Below are 18,731 nucleotides of genomic sequence, written 5' to 3' on the forward strand. Positions count from 1 at the left end.
TTGGCCAGGAGCCCCCATTAGGCAAAATATTATGACACAAGATGGAGTCCCAATTCATTCTGGCCTGCTGATAAGCTAGTGGTATGACATTGAGTTGACCCCTCAGGCAGTAGAACTGTGACTCCACTGCAGGTGGAGCCATCTGTGATTATAACCATCCAAGAGGTCACAGAAAAAAAAAACACAGTACTGGATCCAGTTTGCCCTCGTCACTTGAGTTAAAAGGCTCCAAATATCAGGATTCAGAACTTGAGGGGGTTTAGATCAAATGGGCTCAGCAGTGTGTTGTCTCTGAGTGATGGATTGTGGATGTTTTCCAGAATATTCTCCATCCAGTCCTGCATTCTCCTCCCAGCATGCCCTGAACTGGGACACAGATGGTCTGGCATTGTGGTCTAGTGTCCTTCTACTGCAGGTGAAATACAGGCCAAGTGTTTGACAACCCTTCACAGCCTTTTGACACAATGAAGCAACAAGGGGCATCATCAAATTGTACTCTATTTTATACTCTATTTTTAACCATCATGTGAATAAAAATGTAGCAATAACTCATTACTTTTACCAAAGAAGAAAATAAGAAAGAGAATACAATGCTGGGTAACCATCTCACAATATGGATGTTTAAAATGCATAAAATATAAATCTATAAAACTTTATTTTATTAATGCATTCATTTATTATTCAAATACTATTTATAGTGCATGTTTATTTATCTATTTAAGCATTTATTTTATTGTAATATTATATTAATATGTGAAGTGCATTCAACATTTAATCCAGCATAAGCGCCACTTACTAGCCAAAGTTAGATTACGCCACTCCCAATTATAATGGTGGCAGCACCTGGTGGTTAAGGTCTAGTTGCTTGGTTTCTCTGGATGCAGGTTATTCAAGAGGCTGATTTACAAAAATATAACAATTTTTAATTAGGCAAAGATTGATGAGGCAATTGAATATTAAATGTTTTGTCATTGAAGTCTAAATACTAATAGAATGAGGAAGGATATATGAATTATAGAAAGGGTTTTGACTGCTGCCACAATAACAATAGCATAAAGAAGGCTATATGGGTCATAATCTCTCTATTAAATAGAGGACAGGGCCATCAATTTTTCGGTAAAATTAGATCCCAGGGCAGTTGTACAATGCTGTGGAAAATATGTGAATAAACTGGTGTGCACATTCTGCCGACCAGGATAAAGCAACAAATCAAGTAAATGAAGCGAAAAAAAGGAAACCAAAACAAAATCACAAAATAGATTGGGAAGAAGGGGCCAAAGTAAACATCCAATAGAGGGGAGGGATGGAATAGGACGTCAGACCGAGCCCACTACCTGGAGTAGGGGGAATGATAATGGCAATGCCGAAACTGGGGCATTGATGGCATGAAGATGAGTGGCACAGTGGAAGGTGGACACTCGGGGGAGCAAAAGCACTCATGTGAAGGGCAAAGTATTACATGTCATACAGGGCCAATTCTACAGTGAACTCATGTCTGAAAGATACAACGGAAACACTAATGTTGCTAAATACAAAATCACAGCACCCAGTATGAAAAGGGCCAAAAGGAAAATGGGCTCCGGGAATACCACCAGGTTAGGGAGTGCACCACATGGACTGATACTTGGGCCATGGGAGAATGGGTGGAAACTGTAATAAAAATCAATAAAATAAACCAATAGGCAAAGTAACTGAATAAATCCAAAAAAGGGAAAATACGCAATAATCACAGTAAATAGAAAAGTCATTAAGTCCACAGCCAGTAAAGGTTGCAGCTGGAGGAATACAGGTGAATAAAAGCCAGCCTGATTTACCATGTGCACTATTTGAATGAAAAACTCTGCATAGCAATTTTCAGGTCAGTCAAGTCTGCCATTTGCACCATTCGCCACTCACCTGCTCAGACCACGTCTATAGTGTAAAGCACAAACCATCATACAGCAGATATTTCCTGCTAATTTCAGGAAATTCCCATGCATTTCACACATGATCACAGCCTTTTTTCCTTTTCAACAATGAAAAATAACTGCATAAATTGTCAATATATATGTGTGGGACAAAATGCTGTTGATTTAAAAGATCATACTGTGCATGGATGTTTAAACCAGCAACCAGTTATAAAAACCATATTTTTTTTTGACAAAAAGGATACATATGTGAGATTGGATGAGCTGTGTTTTAAGTACATTATTGGGCCATGTTCACAAAACGTGTATGATCATATTTGATCGTAAACTGCATGTAAAAACGTTTCCAAGAACATTTCGGCATTCAACATTTTTTTGTTATCTGTATTTGGTCATGGCTGTTTCCTTATGCAAATCATATGAACAGGAAAATTTACAAACAGCCAGCATTCATCATCTCATACACCTGGGATATGCGCAAAAACAAAGGTCTGCACATGTGTCATGAATCTAATTTTTAAGAACAAATGTAAGAATAATTTAAGAAAAGTTTTGTGAATGAGGCCCGTTTTGTCTATGTAGTCATGTCAATATGGAAGAGAAAAGAAACCTTTTTTATCTTTTTCTGTGGACTGCGTCATTTGCTGGCTAGTTACTAATCATGTGTATATGTATGTTACACACATGCCGCATTGGGAATAGACTTGCTGTTTTGTTTCTTAGCAATGTCTATGAATAAGCAATACAAGTCAAACCTATGCTGATTTGGAACCAGGTGATAAATTATCAAAATAGGTGCCTTAAAAACATGACGAAACCACAACTCGTCCAATCCCGCTCAGTGCACGATATGCACGGCTCTTAAAGGGAATGAAAAGATGCCATTTTATAAGCTATTAATAAATCCAGCTGCACAACACCCACTGATAATATGTTCAGTATAACCCAGGCCTGTGTCCAGGTGTGCCACATGTTTTGCACCATGTGCTTCTCATCTCTGGTCCCAAAAATACCAGCATTCATTAGCCAAGCCGAGTGCGTTCACACGGCGCTTTATTCACTGCACCCATGCACCGTGCAACATTCATTCCCAAAAACCCCAAGTTACAATGCTCAGTTTCCTTCAGTTGATCATTTTCAGATGCTAATCATCCATTTAGTGCAGTAAGAAAGAACACTTCAAAGCAATCATTTTTGGTTTTAGCTCCCCTGAAATCACAGAAATCAAAAGTGCATTTGCAATACCACCAGCTAATTAATTACAGAACTTGACTCTTTAAAGATATTGAAAACATTGGATAAGGCACAAATGAATACCCACATTTAAACAGAATTCAAAGAAAAATGGTCAAAGAGAGCAGATTTAAAAAAATGAATGAATTAGTGAATGAGTGTATGAGAGGTGAGTGTGTTCCTGCCTCTTGCCCAATGCATGCTGGGATAGGCTCCAGCACCCCTCATGACCCTGATCAGGAATAAATGAGTAAGATAATGGATGGATGAATGGCTGGATATTTTATCTAACCCCAAAGTGTACATCAGAAATGGGTGACATTCATATCACAAACTTGTTCCTATCGTAACAAATGTTGTTAAGTGTTTGATGACCTCTGACATCAGGAAATTGGGTTCCAATTCAGTGGAGACTGCCAACAGGAGGACAGACACAATCGGAGAGATACAAATCAATTTCCTTGGCAAATCTTCAAATTTCTTAGGGAAACATAAATCAGTTTGGGACAGTTTCAGTGTTAAAAATCTGCCTTAGATACTGTGTCTATAGTCTATTCCTGCTGAATAAGCAGCATTGTTTTTATACAATTGACAAATATAGTTCACAGGGTTTCAAGAGTGAAAAAAAGCCCTTTTTTAGGAAAATGCTTTGCACAAGAAAATTGTGAAAATCTGATGAAACATCACTCCATTTACTGATCCAGCATGGTGCATAAATCATTCTGGACACACCACAGATCAGAGTAGCAGGTTCTGGAGCCTCCTAGTCTATTTTTTATTGTTTTGTACAAACCATGACTCACAGGGATTTTTGGCAAGGAAGTTGTTCTCCATTAAGAACAGAGGAATTTTTCTAGCGTCATTAGTTAATTTATGAGAGTCACTACGAAAACGGTTGAGGGCGTTAGTTGAGAATTCTGTTATCAGAGGAGGCAACTATCGGGCTTGACCCCAAGTTGTCCATCCATTGGAAGAGTTATTTGGTAAATTCATACATTGCTGCCTGTTGTTAGCCTCCACTGGAGTGGTCTTGGCAACGATTTGGGGCAAGCCATTATAGTAATCACTGTTACTATATTTCCAGAGCCAATGTACATAATGCTGATGGGCAGAGATTCCCACATCCAAATTATCATCTACCATCATCCTCCATTTAATTAGAGCCCTTTTCTAATACAAATGGGGTTTTAAATTTGAATTACAATGGTTTATTCCCACATAGCATGGTCTTGCACACATGGTTATGGATTTAATCGCAGATTAAACAAAGCTTTGAATTAAACAAGGTTACTGAGGTTTTGAATGTGAATTTTGCTATAAATTTAAATGAACACAACAAAAGCCCTGATTGGCAGTCAAATCTATGTTTGTCATGACCTATATCTCCAAACAATAATGACTTCTGATCCTTGTGTATTAAAATGTCAAACCTCAAGTAGAGTTATATATGTTAATGCGTCACTGTGGGGATTAGATTGCAGTGAAGCAGGCCACAACAGTTTACAATCATTGTTGCTTCCTACAATAAAAGAGGAACGCAGTAAAAGCATATCCTGCTAAATCTACAGTGAGTTTTCATGGAACTGCTGTTCATTACACCAGTATAAGACTGTTTGCTCTGTTTGCTTCAAATCTGAATCACATGATCTCCAGTGAGGTATAGTTATTACACTGATGACAAATTGAATATTTAAGTACAAGGTTTAGTAAAATTATTTTCCAAGAGCACTTCATCATAACTGTTCAACTAATAGAGACATTTGCTTGCCACATGACTGAATGCATGCTCTGACTTCTCTGGAGCATAAAAAGTGAAATGAGAGATTAAATGATTGGATTCTGACAAGTATATAAATATTGATTAAATCAAAACCTTATTCAGAAAGGCAGGGAAATCATACATTGAGTAAATTTAGCTCTCATTCAATCCAGAATTTTGAGGTCACAGAAAGTTTCAGAAATTCTGGGCCTCTGAGTGATCTGCATGTATTTCCTGGGAGATGCATGACCCAAAGACTGAAAAACAAAAAACATTTGTGCCCCCTTTTCAGCCTACAGGAGTCTAAAGCAGGGCCTTCTATAAAACTGGAGCATTTTTCATGTGACTTTACCCCAAGATGACAGCATGCCGTGGTTGATCCCTGAAGTCCTTGAAAGCCAGGGTGGCACTCTATTGATTTAAGCTCCTGCTCCTATGGGCCACTCCAGGTAAATACTCCATCACTTTTCTATCGCAGCAGTCCCATTAGATAAAGATCACAGCTGAGCTGTCTTAAGAAATACAGTCAGCACTTGGTAATTTCAGATTTCAGAGTCTGTGCCTTGGTGAAAGCAAATGTATGTGTGAAAAAAATAAATAAATAACTAGGACTACAACAAAGCCAGCAAAAAAAATAGAGAGACAGGGAGGGATGGGGGATGTTTTGGATCTTGAGCAGTTTCTTTGGGCCTCCATACTTTGCTCCTGCTATCACTCTCATACAAATCAATCTCGGTCTCATCTGTCCACAAGACCAATTTCCAGAACTCTGCAGGCTCTTGGCAAAATTAAACCGGGTCTCCCTGTTTTTATAGCTAACTAGTGGTTTGTATCTTGCAGTGTAGCCTCTGTAGTTCTGTCTGTGTCTTCTGTGGACAGTAGTCACTGACACATCCATGCCTGCCTCCTGTTTCGGATCTGTTGGACTGGTGTTTGGGGGTCTTTCTTCATTATGGTGAGAATAGTTTGGTCATCTAGGCCCTTGGTGGTTACTGAGCCCACCAGTACTCTCTCATAAATAGTCTAAATGTTTTTTTTTCCTTATTTCTCAGCCTCATAATGGCTTCCTTGACTTTCATTAGCACAACTCGGGTCCCCTTGTTAAACAGCGATAACAGACTCCAAAGGCAATCAAAAGCCTGGACTAGACTAGATACTGAAAACGGTCTTATACCTGTGCTAAGGAAGCAATTGAACACATCTGACTAATCAGAAAAATCTGTGAAGCCATTTTTTCCAAACGTTATGGTGCCTTGATTGGGGGGATGTATAAAAAGTGCTGTGATTTCTATATGGTGAAACCAAACTACAAAAAGCTGAGAATCTGCACTTTATGTAAATAGTTTGATTACAAATCTAAAATTGTGGCGTACAGAGACAAATCAAGGAAGAAATAAGTATTTGTCCCAAACATTTTGGAGTTCACTATATACAGTATATATATATATATATATATATATATATATATAGCTTTCAGTATAGCAGCCTGCTGAAACTAACAAAGTAATTAATTTCCCCTTTCAATGCCTTTTCTAGCTGTCTATTCCAGGTCAGGTCACAGTCCCCTTGACAACCTCAAAAAGTCCAGACATCAGGGTGATAACTATAATCTGACAAAGCTGAATGGGTTATGGGAAAATTGAAGAGTAATTATCTTTTCTTATTTCCAATCCTGAAATTTGTATTTCAAAAAGAGGATAAATTAAAAAAAAAACTTCTATGTGTTGGTTGTCTAAGGCACAGCCTATGGTGGCGGGGATGTTTTTTAGTGCTAAAACCTCTGTGGCTGATTTAGAGCTGCGGTATTTGGATTGCGTCCCTGCGCATGTTGGCTCCTGCTCATTCAGGCGATGTCCTCAGAACATCAATAAGAGAGGCTGCCCCTGGCTTCACCACAGATCACTCATATTACACTATTAAAATGGATTCTGTGACCCTTCAGGCTCTGCTGATTTAAATGGAGACAGACTAGGGATGAAATTCGCAGATTGTTTCAGATCCAAATGCCTTGACTTGTTTTATGGACTATTTGCCACCACAGTCCTTGGATTTGGAGAGCAAAGTTGCCATGATATGCACAATCTGATTTTGAAAGGGACTGTTCATTTTATTGTGGCACAGAGATGAGTTTGTGTAGAATTGTGTTCCAGAATACATGCATTTTCTGTGCATATGTATACATACACACATATCCATGCATAAGCATTCATTTTTGTCAACTTCATTGTTTTCAAAACAAAGTCAAAATTCCCCATTCAGTCTCATTTTCTGGTGTATTTATAAGCATGGCTATGGATACTGTCAGGCTGTGAATGTTTACATAAATGCATCAAATCATGCAGATATTGTGTGATATATTGATTTAGCCTGCAGTCAGTTAATATAAACTGTTGAACTAAAATCACATGCTGGGTGGTGTCATTTTTCTTCCTTCATTGCTTCCACAGAAGTAAATCTTCACTTGACATTCCAACGTTGTGCCAGTAAGTGACTGAGTGTAATGATTCCTTGTGCTTTGGGGTCGAAACTGAAAATAATCCCTTTATTACTTTCCTGGCTCAGAGGTGAAGGAAGGTTCTTAATAAGCTGAGTGCAAGGGAGACAAGTTGTCCTCTCCTCCTCTAGAGGACAAGAGAACAGAGGCAAGGGCAAAAGGCAAGCGCGCTTGGATTGGTGTCATCAACTTCTCCTGGCTCAGAAATAGTTACATTATTTGCCAAGATCACATACAGGCATGAAACCACTGACATAGAAGATGGCTGCTATCAGTTGCATGCATATCTTGTTTAAACAAGGACACACAGTGTCATTGATGCGAAGCACCATGAGTGCTAATAGCTCCCCCTTGTGGACAGCCTTCAGCCTGCTAAACTTGAGTGAGTGAGTTTGCTAGTTAGTTAGTTAGAAAGAAAGAAGGTCCATGAGGTTCTTTGCATCGAATAAAAAGTATTTGATCCAACCTTATATACTAGGGGGATTTCCATGTAAGGCTGAGGAAGTGCTTTACAGGAATATCATTTAAGTTTGGGTGTGGTGTGGCCACTGTAGCCAATTATTTTCATACCACAATATACTAGCTGCCTGTGCATTGGCAAAATACACTTTTTGCACAGCTGGTGCAGATAGGCTGCTGGTGTTGCCATAGCAAATTACGTATTACCCAGCTGGGCAGCTGGCTATAGTCCAGACTGATAGGTTTAAGAATCTGTACCGGACACTGGAGCACATTGACACAGTAGAACGGTGAATTGGTTAGATGAGCCATACAGTAGCCCCATGTGTTTGCTAAAAGCTTGTCAAGAGCTCTTGATTATTAATGCTATCAACCAGCAGAGCAATGTGGTAGGCATGACATCAAAGGGATGAGTGTCTGCCACAAGCACAGCTGTGGAGTGTCAAAGCTTCCTGACGTCCTGAAGGCATCTGGAGGTAAAAAAAAAAAAAAAAAGACCGCACAGACAACAGGATCTTAAACAAAACAAAGCCAAATGAGGTTCAGGTCTCAGATTCTCGGCACATGAAGTTATTGAGAAAGATTGCAGCATTTGGTGAATTTGGGACACAAGGGAAGGCTAAAAGGTCAGCAACTGAATTTTTGTCCAATTATAAAAATCAATCATTCTTAATGGACAACGCCCAGTAGGGCACACAGAGGAAAGGGGTGTCATAAAAATGCTGTGACCAATCTGAATCTCCATCCATCATGTTTAAAATGAGCTGGAAAAATGCTGGGATTGTTCGGTATATAAAGTTCTCCATCTAACCCATTGGGTTAGGGAAGCGTTTTTTTAAAACTAAAAAGGAACTTGTAATTGGATTTTACTTTTTAAAAATCTTTACAATATCACATATATTTCCCACCCTGTACAGTGAGGGGATATTATCTTTGAAATGTTCAAGACATCAGACTCATTGAAAATGTATTTTCCAATTTTCTTTCATAATGCAACAAAAGCAGCCTGACTAGCAGTTCTCACCTTAAACCATGCAATATGTTGATAATCGGAAATTCTATTTTCTTGTTGCTATGAATTCAATTTATTTTAAATGGCTCATCATTTCTGAGAACAATTCAGTGATTTTTTATTTTTTTAAAGAAGGGCAGCTACCACGAGCCCTTGTGATACAGAGTGGTACAGGACTCTTAGGCGTGAGGAAAACATCTGCTTTGTGTGAGCAATTCACTCCAGCAGACATCCAAGTAGAGAATGGAGGTCTTTAAATCCAAAGAGTAAGCAACATTCCAATAAATATGTATGATGTTTTTAGGTATATTTGGAACGGTTAGCCTTTAGTAGTGCATAAAATTTAGTTCACTGAGCCTCCAGGATGGTGTGTTCGGCTAAAGCACAAAGTGTTTGTTGGATCCATCACATGGTCTGAAATAAAGTGCAGACTGTGGTAGTGCAACATGTGGCAGGGAGTTTGATGGTCTGATGGAGAACTGGTCATAACATTACTCAGGGAGGGAGGGTTTGCAATTAGCATGTGTTTCTTCCAAGAGGGAGTCTGCCTACTGCAGTTGTTAATTAAGTACCCTCCTCCACTGCAATGACAATGACTGTGGTGTATGTGTGTGTGTGTGTCACACACACACACACACAAACACACACACACACACTGAAATAAATGCCCTCCCATTTTCATCTTTAAAGGTAATGAAGGGTACTTATGAAACCTAAAATAAAGAATAACCTAGCAATGACTCTTCTATTCATTAATCTAATGGGTAAACCAAGAGGGAGAGGTATTTTAAAAGTTATGGTCAGACAGGCAGAAAGTTTGAAACAGCAATTCCAGTTATTAAAATACTTTCAAGAGGCTTCCCAGCAATATTTTTTAAAACCTGCAAAACACTGCATTAAAGGTACATGTTTCATAAGCAAGATAAAATAAATAATGTCTGCCATTTTTTCTTATTTATTCATTTATTTTTCTAATATATACTATACTGCGGTTTTAATACTTTTCCTCTGACAAAGTGGATAAGAAGGAGGAAGTTCTGTGTCTTTCTGTGTTCTGTGCATAAATGGAATGGCAGTAGCAGGTGCATCATCACCACATTTCCATACTGGATTTTTGTTCCTACAAAAGGAATATAAAGCAAAAACACAGAAATTTTTACAAAATGGGCATATTTATTTAAAGCATTTTTTCCCCAATATATAAAAATATGATTGATTTAAGTTGACAATAATAAATAGAGAGTCTGTCATATCACAGGCTCTGTCAGTAATGTATAGTGGTACAATCATTACCCAGTTTCACAATACAGCAAAGGCACTAGCATTTACCGCACAGGCAGGGTGGGAGGAGAGGGTTTCGGTGGGGAAGAAGACTAAGGAGGTGCTAAAGTGAATGGTATGTCATAATTTTACCGAGGTCATTACGATTAAACAGGGCAGAAGGGTAATGTTTTTCATTCCATTAATCTGACCTCATAAAAGTAAAGTTACTATGGATACTCTCTTTTATTTCCTTCCTGCACCTCTGTTTAATCTCCTCTAGATGGTAGGTGGCTAAGTTGTTCCAAGGCAGTGCTGTGGCCAACACTGAGAATGATAAGGGGCAAGTGGAGATCACACTGATGGCACATACAGAACATCATATTGTAACTTGGCACAGAGTATCTTTTTAGGCCATAATGCATGTATACTGAAGAAGAGAGACAAACAGAATATATTTTATGAAAATCAGGGAGTCTGATTTTTCAGTAAAACAGAGATGAAATTGCCCTTGGTGACTGCACCAGTGGAATGATGGGTCCAAGTTGCTCCACATGCTAATTCAGACCGAAAGGTAGAATGTGCCAAAAAGCATTCATCATTCCTCACAAACACTCACTCTATTAAATATGACCAATAAAATTTAATTCCTCTGAGGGGCAAAAATATAATAAAAATAAAAAATAATGCAATTTGTATGCAACAGCATAATCAAAAATGTTTTTTTCCTTTTCATTAATCATTTACATCATAAAAGAAAATGTTTTAAATATTTTAAATATCAAGAAAATCAGCCTACATTTTACTCCAGTTCCACTGACTGTTCCACTGAAAAGTCTGCGAATTAGTTTAACGCATTCAACTGTCCTCCAGAATTTTCACACAGGGGTGTGAGAAAGGGCTGTTTACCTGCATATTTCAAGCCAGCGACTGTTGTAGTAGTCATCAAAATGGGTGAATTCACTTTTTTATGATGGAAAAAAAGCTCACGATTGTCAAAAAAGAGATCAATCCTCAGTCATTAAAGCAAAATTGCAACAGCAAAAAAATAAAATAAATCCAACCATTTTTGTTGTTAAATAAAATCTAATATGTGGACAGTTTGGTCACAAATCTCAGCAATCTTCCTCACATTACTTGATGTTGGTTTATTCCAGCGAGTGGCTTGTGATATGGGAAACAGCAAAGAGAAAGGGGGAGAATTCAGTGAGTACACATCCAATAGTTCTTCAGGGCAGTAAAGCTCCATCCTCAAACCTGCCATCGAACAGCAGCTCAGAAACACTGTTTTCTCCCCGCGAGATGGCACGGAAACTGGCCACGCCCTGGTTCACATGTTCCTCTCCGCAGTGAGGTATTTGAGGGCCGCGGCGCCGTACTTTCGCGACAGGTCCTGGTGGAACTCCTCTTTCAGCGTGGTCAGACAGTATCTGTAACTGGAGCTGGATCGGAACTTGGAGATGTCGAAGCTGGGTGCGTGGGGCATGTGCACCATAAAGGCATTGGGCAGGACCATCAGGTCATACTCCTGGGAGGAAGGGAAGGCAGAAAAGATAGTTTGTTTTCTCCAAAGTGTTGATTCAAACTCCCGCCAACATTTATTTTTACCTGGGCAAAATACATATTTATTTTGGATTCAAACACTTTTCTACACTTTACTGATCGCATCTGGTGTATTGGAACCAATGAAATACTCTCAAAAAGTGCAAACCCCACCTTCTGGTCATATTGGCAGGCTCAATTACACCAGGCACGATCAATAGGGCGCAGAAAAGTATTTGAATCCAAAACAAATATGTATTCGACCCAGATCTGACCAGACTGATATTTTTTGTTACATTTTACAATAACATTTTACAATAACAGACAACACAAACTGAACAGTTCAACCACCTTGCCTGAAAACGAATGAGAAAAACAAGACTGAAGCCTTCAATAAAGCCCTCCTGTTTACCTGTGCATCGAGCTCCATGATGTGGGACACTTTGTTCCAGCCAAAACCCACAAACCTCTGGTCATATTCAGGACAGTCCCTTCTCACCACCACATAGGGCTCAAAGTCAGACTCCCACTCCACCTTGTACGGCGTTGTGGCCGTCCTCCACTTGGCGTAGTTGGTCGGCGCATGTCCTTTGGTCCAGACATGGTACCTGGCAAATCAAATAGAAGACAGTCTGTATGTCAGTTCTGAATGTGTGATGATGTGACTGACTTATGACCAGACCTGAGTCAAATACATATTTGTTTTGGATTCAAATACTTTTCTGCACTTTACTGGTCTTCTCTGGTGTATTTGAACTAATTAAATACTCTCAAAAAGTGCAAACCCAACCTTCTGGTCATATTGTCAGGCTCAATTACACCAGGCTAGATCAACAGAGCACAGAAAAGTATTTGAATCCAAAACAAATACGTATTTGACCCAGATCTGCTTATGATGCACATTTCCTTTATTGTAACAGCCTTGCATGGTACATAATTTAATTGGGCATATTTTAATAATGGAGACCCGAGTACTCAAAATAAACCGATAATAAATACCGAGTTTTACCAAGTTCTAATGCAAATAAATCAAAAACATGCTGGTTCATAAACATGCTGATTAGTCAATCAATTTATATTACAACTACCATATTTTATTCCTGTAGCCTATTTAAGTTCATCATAAACCATAATTTCTTTTTTCAATATTTGAATGCATCATCCCTGCCAATGCCTTGCTACACATTTCTCAAACAAGTGCTCACAAAAATTGTCCAACTGAACGAAATTACAGTTATCTGTATCAGTAACATGTATTCCTTCCTTAATCCTTTTCCTCCTTAAAATACTATTACAAACATAATGTCCAAAAAGTCAAATATAGTACAATCATTAAATAAATTATGAATTTCTGTAGAGGTGAATGTTTAAAGGGCAATCAAACAACAAACAAAACAGATTAAGCGTGAGAGACCAGCAAATACGCTGGACTGGGTGTCTCCAGAGAGTGCTAGACACTGCAAATGTGGGATAAAACAAAATACTTAATGCTAAATTTGAATAATGCATATGTATAAAATGATATCACATAGTGTATTTTGAAATTTGTGCTGTAAATTGTGAATGTGCTTTTACAATCTTTCACCTAGCTAAAAATAAAACGATACAATGGATGGATGAATTAAGCAACACTGTACTTTGTTGCATTGTACTTTGCAAGCTACAGATATGGTGCAAACTAGTGAAAGTAGTGCACACTGACCTGAAGGTGTAGAGGGTCCCCATGTCCAGCATGGAGAGTAGCTCAGCTTTGGATTTGGGGAAGGAGAGGCGATAACGCAGGGTCTCAAAGGCCGGCACCACCAGAGCCTTCCTAGTGTGAGCCATGTCCAGCTGGATCATGGTTTTTCTAAGGAAGAGACCACAATAAGTGCAAATTTCCATTATATATTTTAACCACCATCATTTGTGCATTCTACAGTATTGGAATAAAATATTGAGATTGGGTTTTGTAAATTTTGCACAGATCCTATGTTAATGATAATATAATTATCTATTATCTGAATGTTAATAAATGAATTGAAGTGATTTGTTCTTGCTCCCTGGAATGCAAATGAATACAGCAGAAGGGTTGACATTTTCATGATGATAATTAAGTCTCTGCAATGTATAGTCTCTGAGGTAAAACAAAGCATTAATACAAACCATAAAAAGATAAGATGTGACTCAGTCTTCATGCCCACTGAATACAATGGGAAACTAATGTGCATAAATCTTGTAAGTGCTCGGTGTATCTCAATAAAAAGCTAAAGGTACAATAAGGCCACGCTGAATATGTGACTTTTAAATGGAATGTATTGTAATCAACTATAACATGAAATGAATTGTTAAATAATTAGGCTAGCAATAGCTTAAGCAACCATGAAAGGTAATACAAAGTGCTTAAAGTAATTCATGACAGTACCAAGGCAGTCAATGATTCAGTCTGATCCAAAAAAGTTTTGGCTTAAAAAGAGCCAAGGCCGCTTCCACATGGCCCGCATAATGAATGTGAGAATAGAATGAGCTTCATCGAAATGCTTTGGTGGATGAGAAATGGGAAACACAAAAAAATGTTAAATTCAACCTTGGTAACCTTGGTAACATGTTCATTTTTATTGTGGAGACTCTGGCCTAAACTGAGACCTGCAGATTTCTCCATCTTTGAAGATAAATACAATAAAAACCTCTGTAGAAGGTCACTGAAATGACCCTGATAAATTTCCAACGGAGCAGGATGAACCTCTCACTAACAGAAATGTAAGAGGGAACATTTTGGAAGCATCAGTAAGGGCTGTTTAGTCCAATTAGTTTCATAACCACAAAAATCATTAAACAGTTGCAGAATATGGGGGAGAGTAAAAGCAAAACCTTATCAGCATACAATGAAATATGATGATCAAAACCTTTTATCAAAATTAGGGAAATGGTTTTATGGTTTTACTCTGCTTAATGGCCTAAGCCAGCAGCTCCACAGATAATGCAAACATGTGGGGAAGGTGGCGATAAATAAATAAAATGCTGGAGACTGACAGGCACCAGGTAGCACTGTAGAAGTAGGAGTTCAGTACAACATCATGATCATAGAAATGCATTTAGACCCAAACCCATTATTATGCAATGGCACCACCATTCAGGGTGACCAAAAGCATTGGCAGCGTCAAAAAATAAAACATAAGTTTCCTGAATGGTGTCAGCCACATTATATTATTATGGTTGGTTGTTTGTCACTGAAGTTGCGGGTGTCAGAGATTCTGTGATTTTTGCCTTTTATTTGGCAGTTGTGTGATTTCCACCGTTTTTCATGTTTCCGTGATTTTACATCACGTTTCATGGCAACTTAGTGTAGCCTACAGTCTACAGGCCTGTATTTTAACAATATTGCCAAATTCTGGGAGAAATTCAGTTTCTTTAATGTGCTGGGATGAAGATTCCCATCCTTGTCAGTTCTTCCAATCAGATATGTTTGATGGGACCTTGATACCATTAAGAAATTGATGCATGCAGTCTTATCTAGATTCACTTTGGATCTGTATAAATGAGCATAAATGCCTTAAATATGTGATTAATTGCATGCGGTTACATTAATATAGTATCCTCTTTGGTTTTAATACTGCTGATACATGCTTTGGCCTGTCATAAGAGTGCTTTAGTAAGATGGATAATAAACTTGGCTCGAGAGAGGGCTAAGCATCGTATGCTCCTTTAAAAGTCCAAAGTGTTTACTGTGCTCTGAGAAACATTCAGCCTGTTGTTGGCTCAATTCCTTTATGACACCTTCATGTTTAGTGAAACGTTTATTCTTAATGAAATGCATTTTAGAGGAGAAGGCAATGCCGTTTCCCCTTAAAAAAACATTTTGTTGCCTCCCATAGGACCTGAGGATGAGAACATTGACAGCTATTCCGTTCAAGAAATTGAATTAACAACTTCCTTAATTGACCTAAAATTCAGAATTATACAGCAGAGAGTCATTAAAACACCTCCTCCTGGAACCAAGGCAATCAAAGGGTGGAGAGATTATTTATAGGACTGGGGAGTGATAGGATGCCCTAATAAGGGCATAATATCCTTCTGTGAAACTAAATTAAGAAGGGATGAGCTAACCAACGGCATAGTTGTCCCGAGAAAAGCCAATGTTGACACATTCAAAAGTTGCTCACCTGAGGTAATCGTAGAGGCCGTACATGGGTAGAAAGTCTACATCAGTCAGGAACACGTAAGGTGTCTTAGCGTTGCGGAGGGCTACGTTTCGCAACAGGTTGACGGGGTAGAACTGCCCCTCCTTGTAGACAATGTGGTAGCCCACGTTCTTGCGGTTCTTGAGGACCTCTGAGGCCTGGGCGTACCGCAAGAACTGCTGGGCCTCAGCATCCGACATGTAGAGAGCTAGGCTGATGGGGCCTTCCCAGTGGTTGCAGATTGCCTCCAACATCTGCAGTCTGGAAAAAGAAAGAAGGCATCTATGAACGATCCCTCTGTGGCTAGCAAATATCCATAAGACCCTAGCCAAAGAACCTTTTACATCAGTCAAAACAGTCTGATGTGGAAGCATTGCAAGAACATAGGTAACTTCTGTGGTCCAAGCAGGAAGACTTTTAAATCCAGAATGGCACATTTCTGGCAAGAGAGCTCTCTTTGTTATATCTAGGTCCCATACACAGGAAACCATTGATTGGCATGACTGTAGAGATGATGTTTCCATTTTTGCAAGCTCATGTGCATATTGAGTTCTGCAACACACAAATCCAAGTCAATAAAAATAACCCTTTTAACAAAGAGCACATTCAACTTCCTGTAGACTAAAGGTTGCCAAGGCCAGAATTAGTGCTGACAAGAGGATATTTTGCTCATGGAACGGAATTACACAACAACAACAAATAGCACTGGACACCAAAGAGCTCTGTGATCACTGCGCCTCAGAACGTACATCAGCTGAGAGTTCTTTGAAAGCCAGCCAGTCATAAAATTCGGAAGTCCTGATTATTAAGGCACAAAGCTAATACAGAACTCCACCGGCAGCTGCAAACATTCCTTTGATTATGTGTGCTGTTTACTGGGCTACCTTTTTAAATTATCATTACGGTGTAGATTAAAGACTTTTGTCATCACAAAACTCATTTAGCTTTTTCATTGTAAGCATTACTCAACAGTTTATCTGTTCATAAAGAGGTCAAATTCTAGCCAACAATTACTGAATTTGATTCTATTCAAATTCTTAAAACAAATCTGTGCTATTTGTTATTGGTGGGGATCCAAACCATGTATTTTGTGTGATTTCCCAAGAGAATTTGATGCAACATCAGTACAATTCTGATTAAAGTTTCTTTTTTGAGCAACCCTCCAACCCCAAGTAAGAAGGACCAGGGGGCTTAACGTGTGGAACCAATCTAATTACTGGCCAGGATCACGGACTGATGAGCCATGCCCTTTTCTTAATGAGACCTGCAGATTTCTGCCTCTGGAAATCCTTAAGCACTAGTCTGAACTCTTTAAATCCATGCAAAAATCAGACCCTTAATTGGCTACAAAAGTAGCTTAATTAATTATCAAAATAAATTCTGGAAGCTAGAGTTTTCTCCATTTTGTGGTGAATATTTGGAGTAACGGGGGAGGCTTTAATGCATGACCTGTCCATTGAGAGCTGAGCGACCAGGGTGACATCGTTGTCATCCTCCGTGGGCGTGTACTCATACTGCAGGAAATAGAGGTGCATCCGGTGTACGGTAATCCGCTCGCGGCGGAAATCATAGCACTGGTCATCCTCATCCAGCTCTTCAAGGGCACCCTGTAGCTGGGGCCAGAGACAGAGACAGACAGAGGGAGGGAGGCAGAGAAAGGGGGATGGTTAGAAATGGCTGGCTCGAATCTTCTGAAGCTGAGATGCATATTGGCCTATTTTGTTAATTTGATCATATGCATTCATTTCTTAGTGAAATTTGCTACTAAGTAGGCATATATTTTGTCTAATTTCTGTAAAATCAGTGAGTGCAGTTTTTTAAATTTCCATTTTAAAGTGTTAAATTGAATTGAAACCTCATACCCTACTAAACCTCAAAAATAATTGCATTTTGAATTTTATTTGTGAATATAAACTTTCCAAATAGTTGTAGTATTCAAATAAATATGCCAAACTAATGCTGGTATTCAAATATTGATTCCAGAAAACAATATTATTTGAAAATATCTAAATATGAATAAGCTTAAATATATTTAAAAAATGCAAATATATTCAGTGGTTCCCAAAGAAGCACTTCAAGCTGGTAATGAATGCAATTACGATATGATGATTGAGGAGGATTCAAAATGGGGACCAGAAGGTTAACAGGGACACATTTAAACCTCCTTTAGAATTGGATTATAATTAAGCAGCTGTATGCTAAATTTAATTTATTGTAGTCATTACAACCGCTTCATAAATACAGTAGAACCTCTAACATACAAATGTTGACATGTTTGAAAGTAAAACATTCTTAAAATATATCTTATTTAAGAGTGGTAAACCCCAAATTATAATAGCATTTCCAGGTTTTCATGAATTACTCTCAATGCTTGCCTTGTGCATTGCTGACAATGGGATGCTTGATAATGCATAAATTTGCTACTTTCGGTTTCCGGTGCTCACCCGGACGCTCTCAGAGCTGGGCTGGCTGGGACAGCCAAAGAGCTCTCTGCGAAGCAGGTTGCCATCATACTCCAGGAAGGTCAAGTAGAGGTTCCGGAAAAACTCCACGTGCTTGTTCTTCACCCGAAGCTTCTTAGGGGAATTCCAGTGGATGACCTGACATCACATTGTAAACATGACTTTGTACATTGTACTTTGACTCCGTGTTCCACGTTCATATCAATGTTAAGCTTTCGGGACCAAAACCTAAATTTAGCGACCAGGAGGTAGATTATGTATTCCACAAAGAAGTGGCAGCTCCTAAATATTCTTGACATCTGGTTACCATACCTCTCTATTCTCTCTGGGGTTAGACCAGTGCAGAAATATGCGCAATCAATACACTAGACTATGGTATCTTCAGTCTTGACTTGAAGAGGGTGAATAAATCAGCCGGGTATGAGGCCAATATCCAAATAACT

The 18,731-nt window shown here is 38.8% G+C and overlaps 1 protein-coding gene across 9 annotated transcripts in view; it reads right to left on the bottom strand.

Annotated features, from left to right (window-relative positions):
- Positions 1-10,017: 10,017 nt before the first annotated feature.
- large2 (LARGE xylosyl- and glucuronyltransferase 2) overlaps positions 10,018-18,731 on the bottom strand; it is a 164,090-nt gene continuing 155,376 nt past the window's right edge. For all 9 annotated transcript variants that reach the window (XM_064336274.1, XM_064336270.1, XM_064336271.1 and 6 more), the window contains 6 exons: positions 18,271-18,426; positions 17,276-17,439; positions 15,809-16,087; positions 13,369-13,515; positions 12,079-12,274; positions 10,018-11,652 (listed from right to left, as the gene is read on the bottom strand). In XM_064336274.1, coding sequence (XP_064192344.1) covers positions 11,455-11,652; positions 12,079-12,274; positions 13,369-13,515; positions 15,809-16,087; positions 17,276-17,439; positions 18,271-18,426 — 1,140 coding nt within the window. In that variant the 3' untranslated portion in view covers positions 10,018-11,454. The remainder of the gene's footprint in view (positions 11,653-12,078; positions 12,275-13,368; positions 13,516-15,808; positions 16,088-17,275; positions 17,440-18,270; positions 18,427-18,731) is intronic.

This window comes from Anguilla rostrata, chromosome 5 (genome assembly GCF_018555375.3).
Source record: "Anguilla rostrata isolate EN2019 chromosome 5, ASM1855537v3, whole genome shotgun sequence".
Taxonomy (NCBI): Eukaryota; Metazoa; Chordata; class Actinopteri; order Anguilliformes; family Anguillidae; genus Anguilla; species Anguilla rostrata.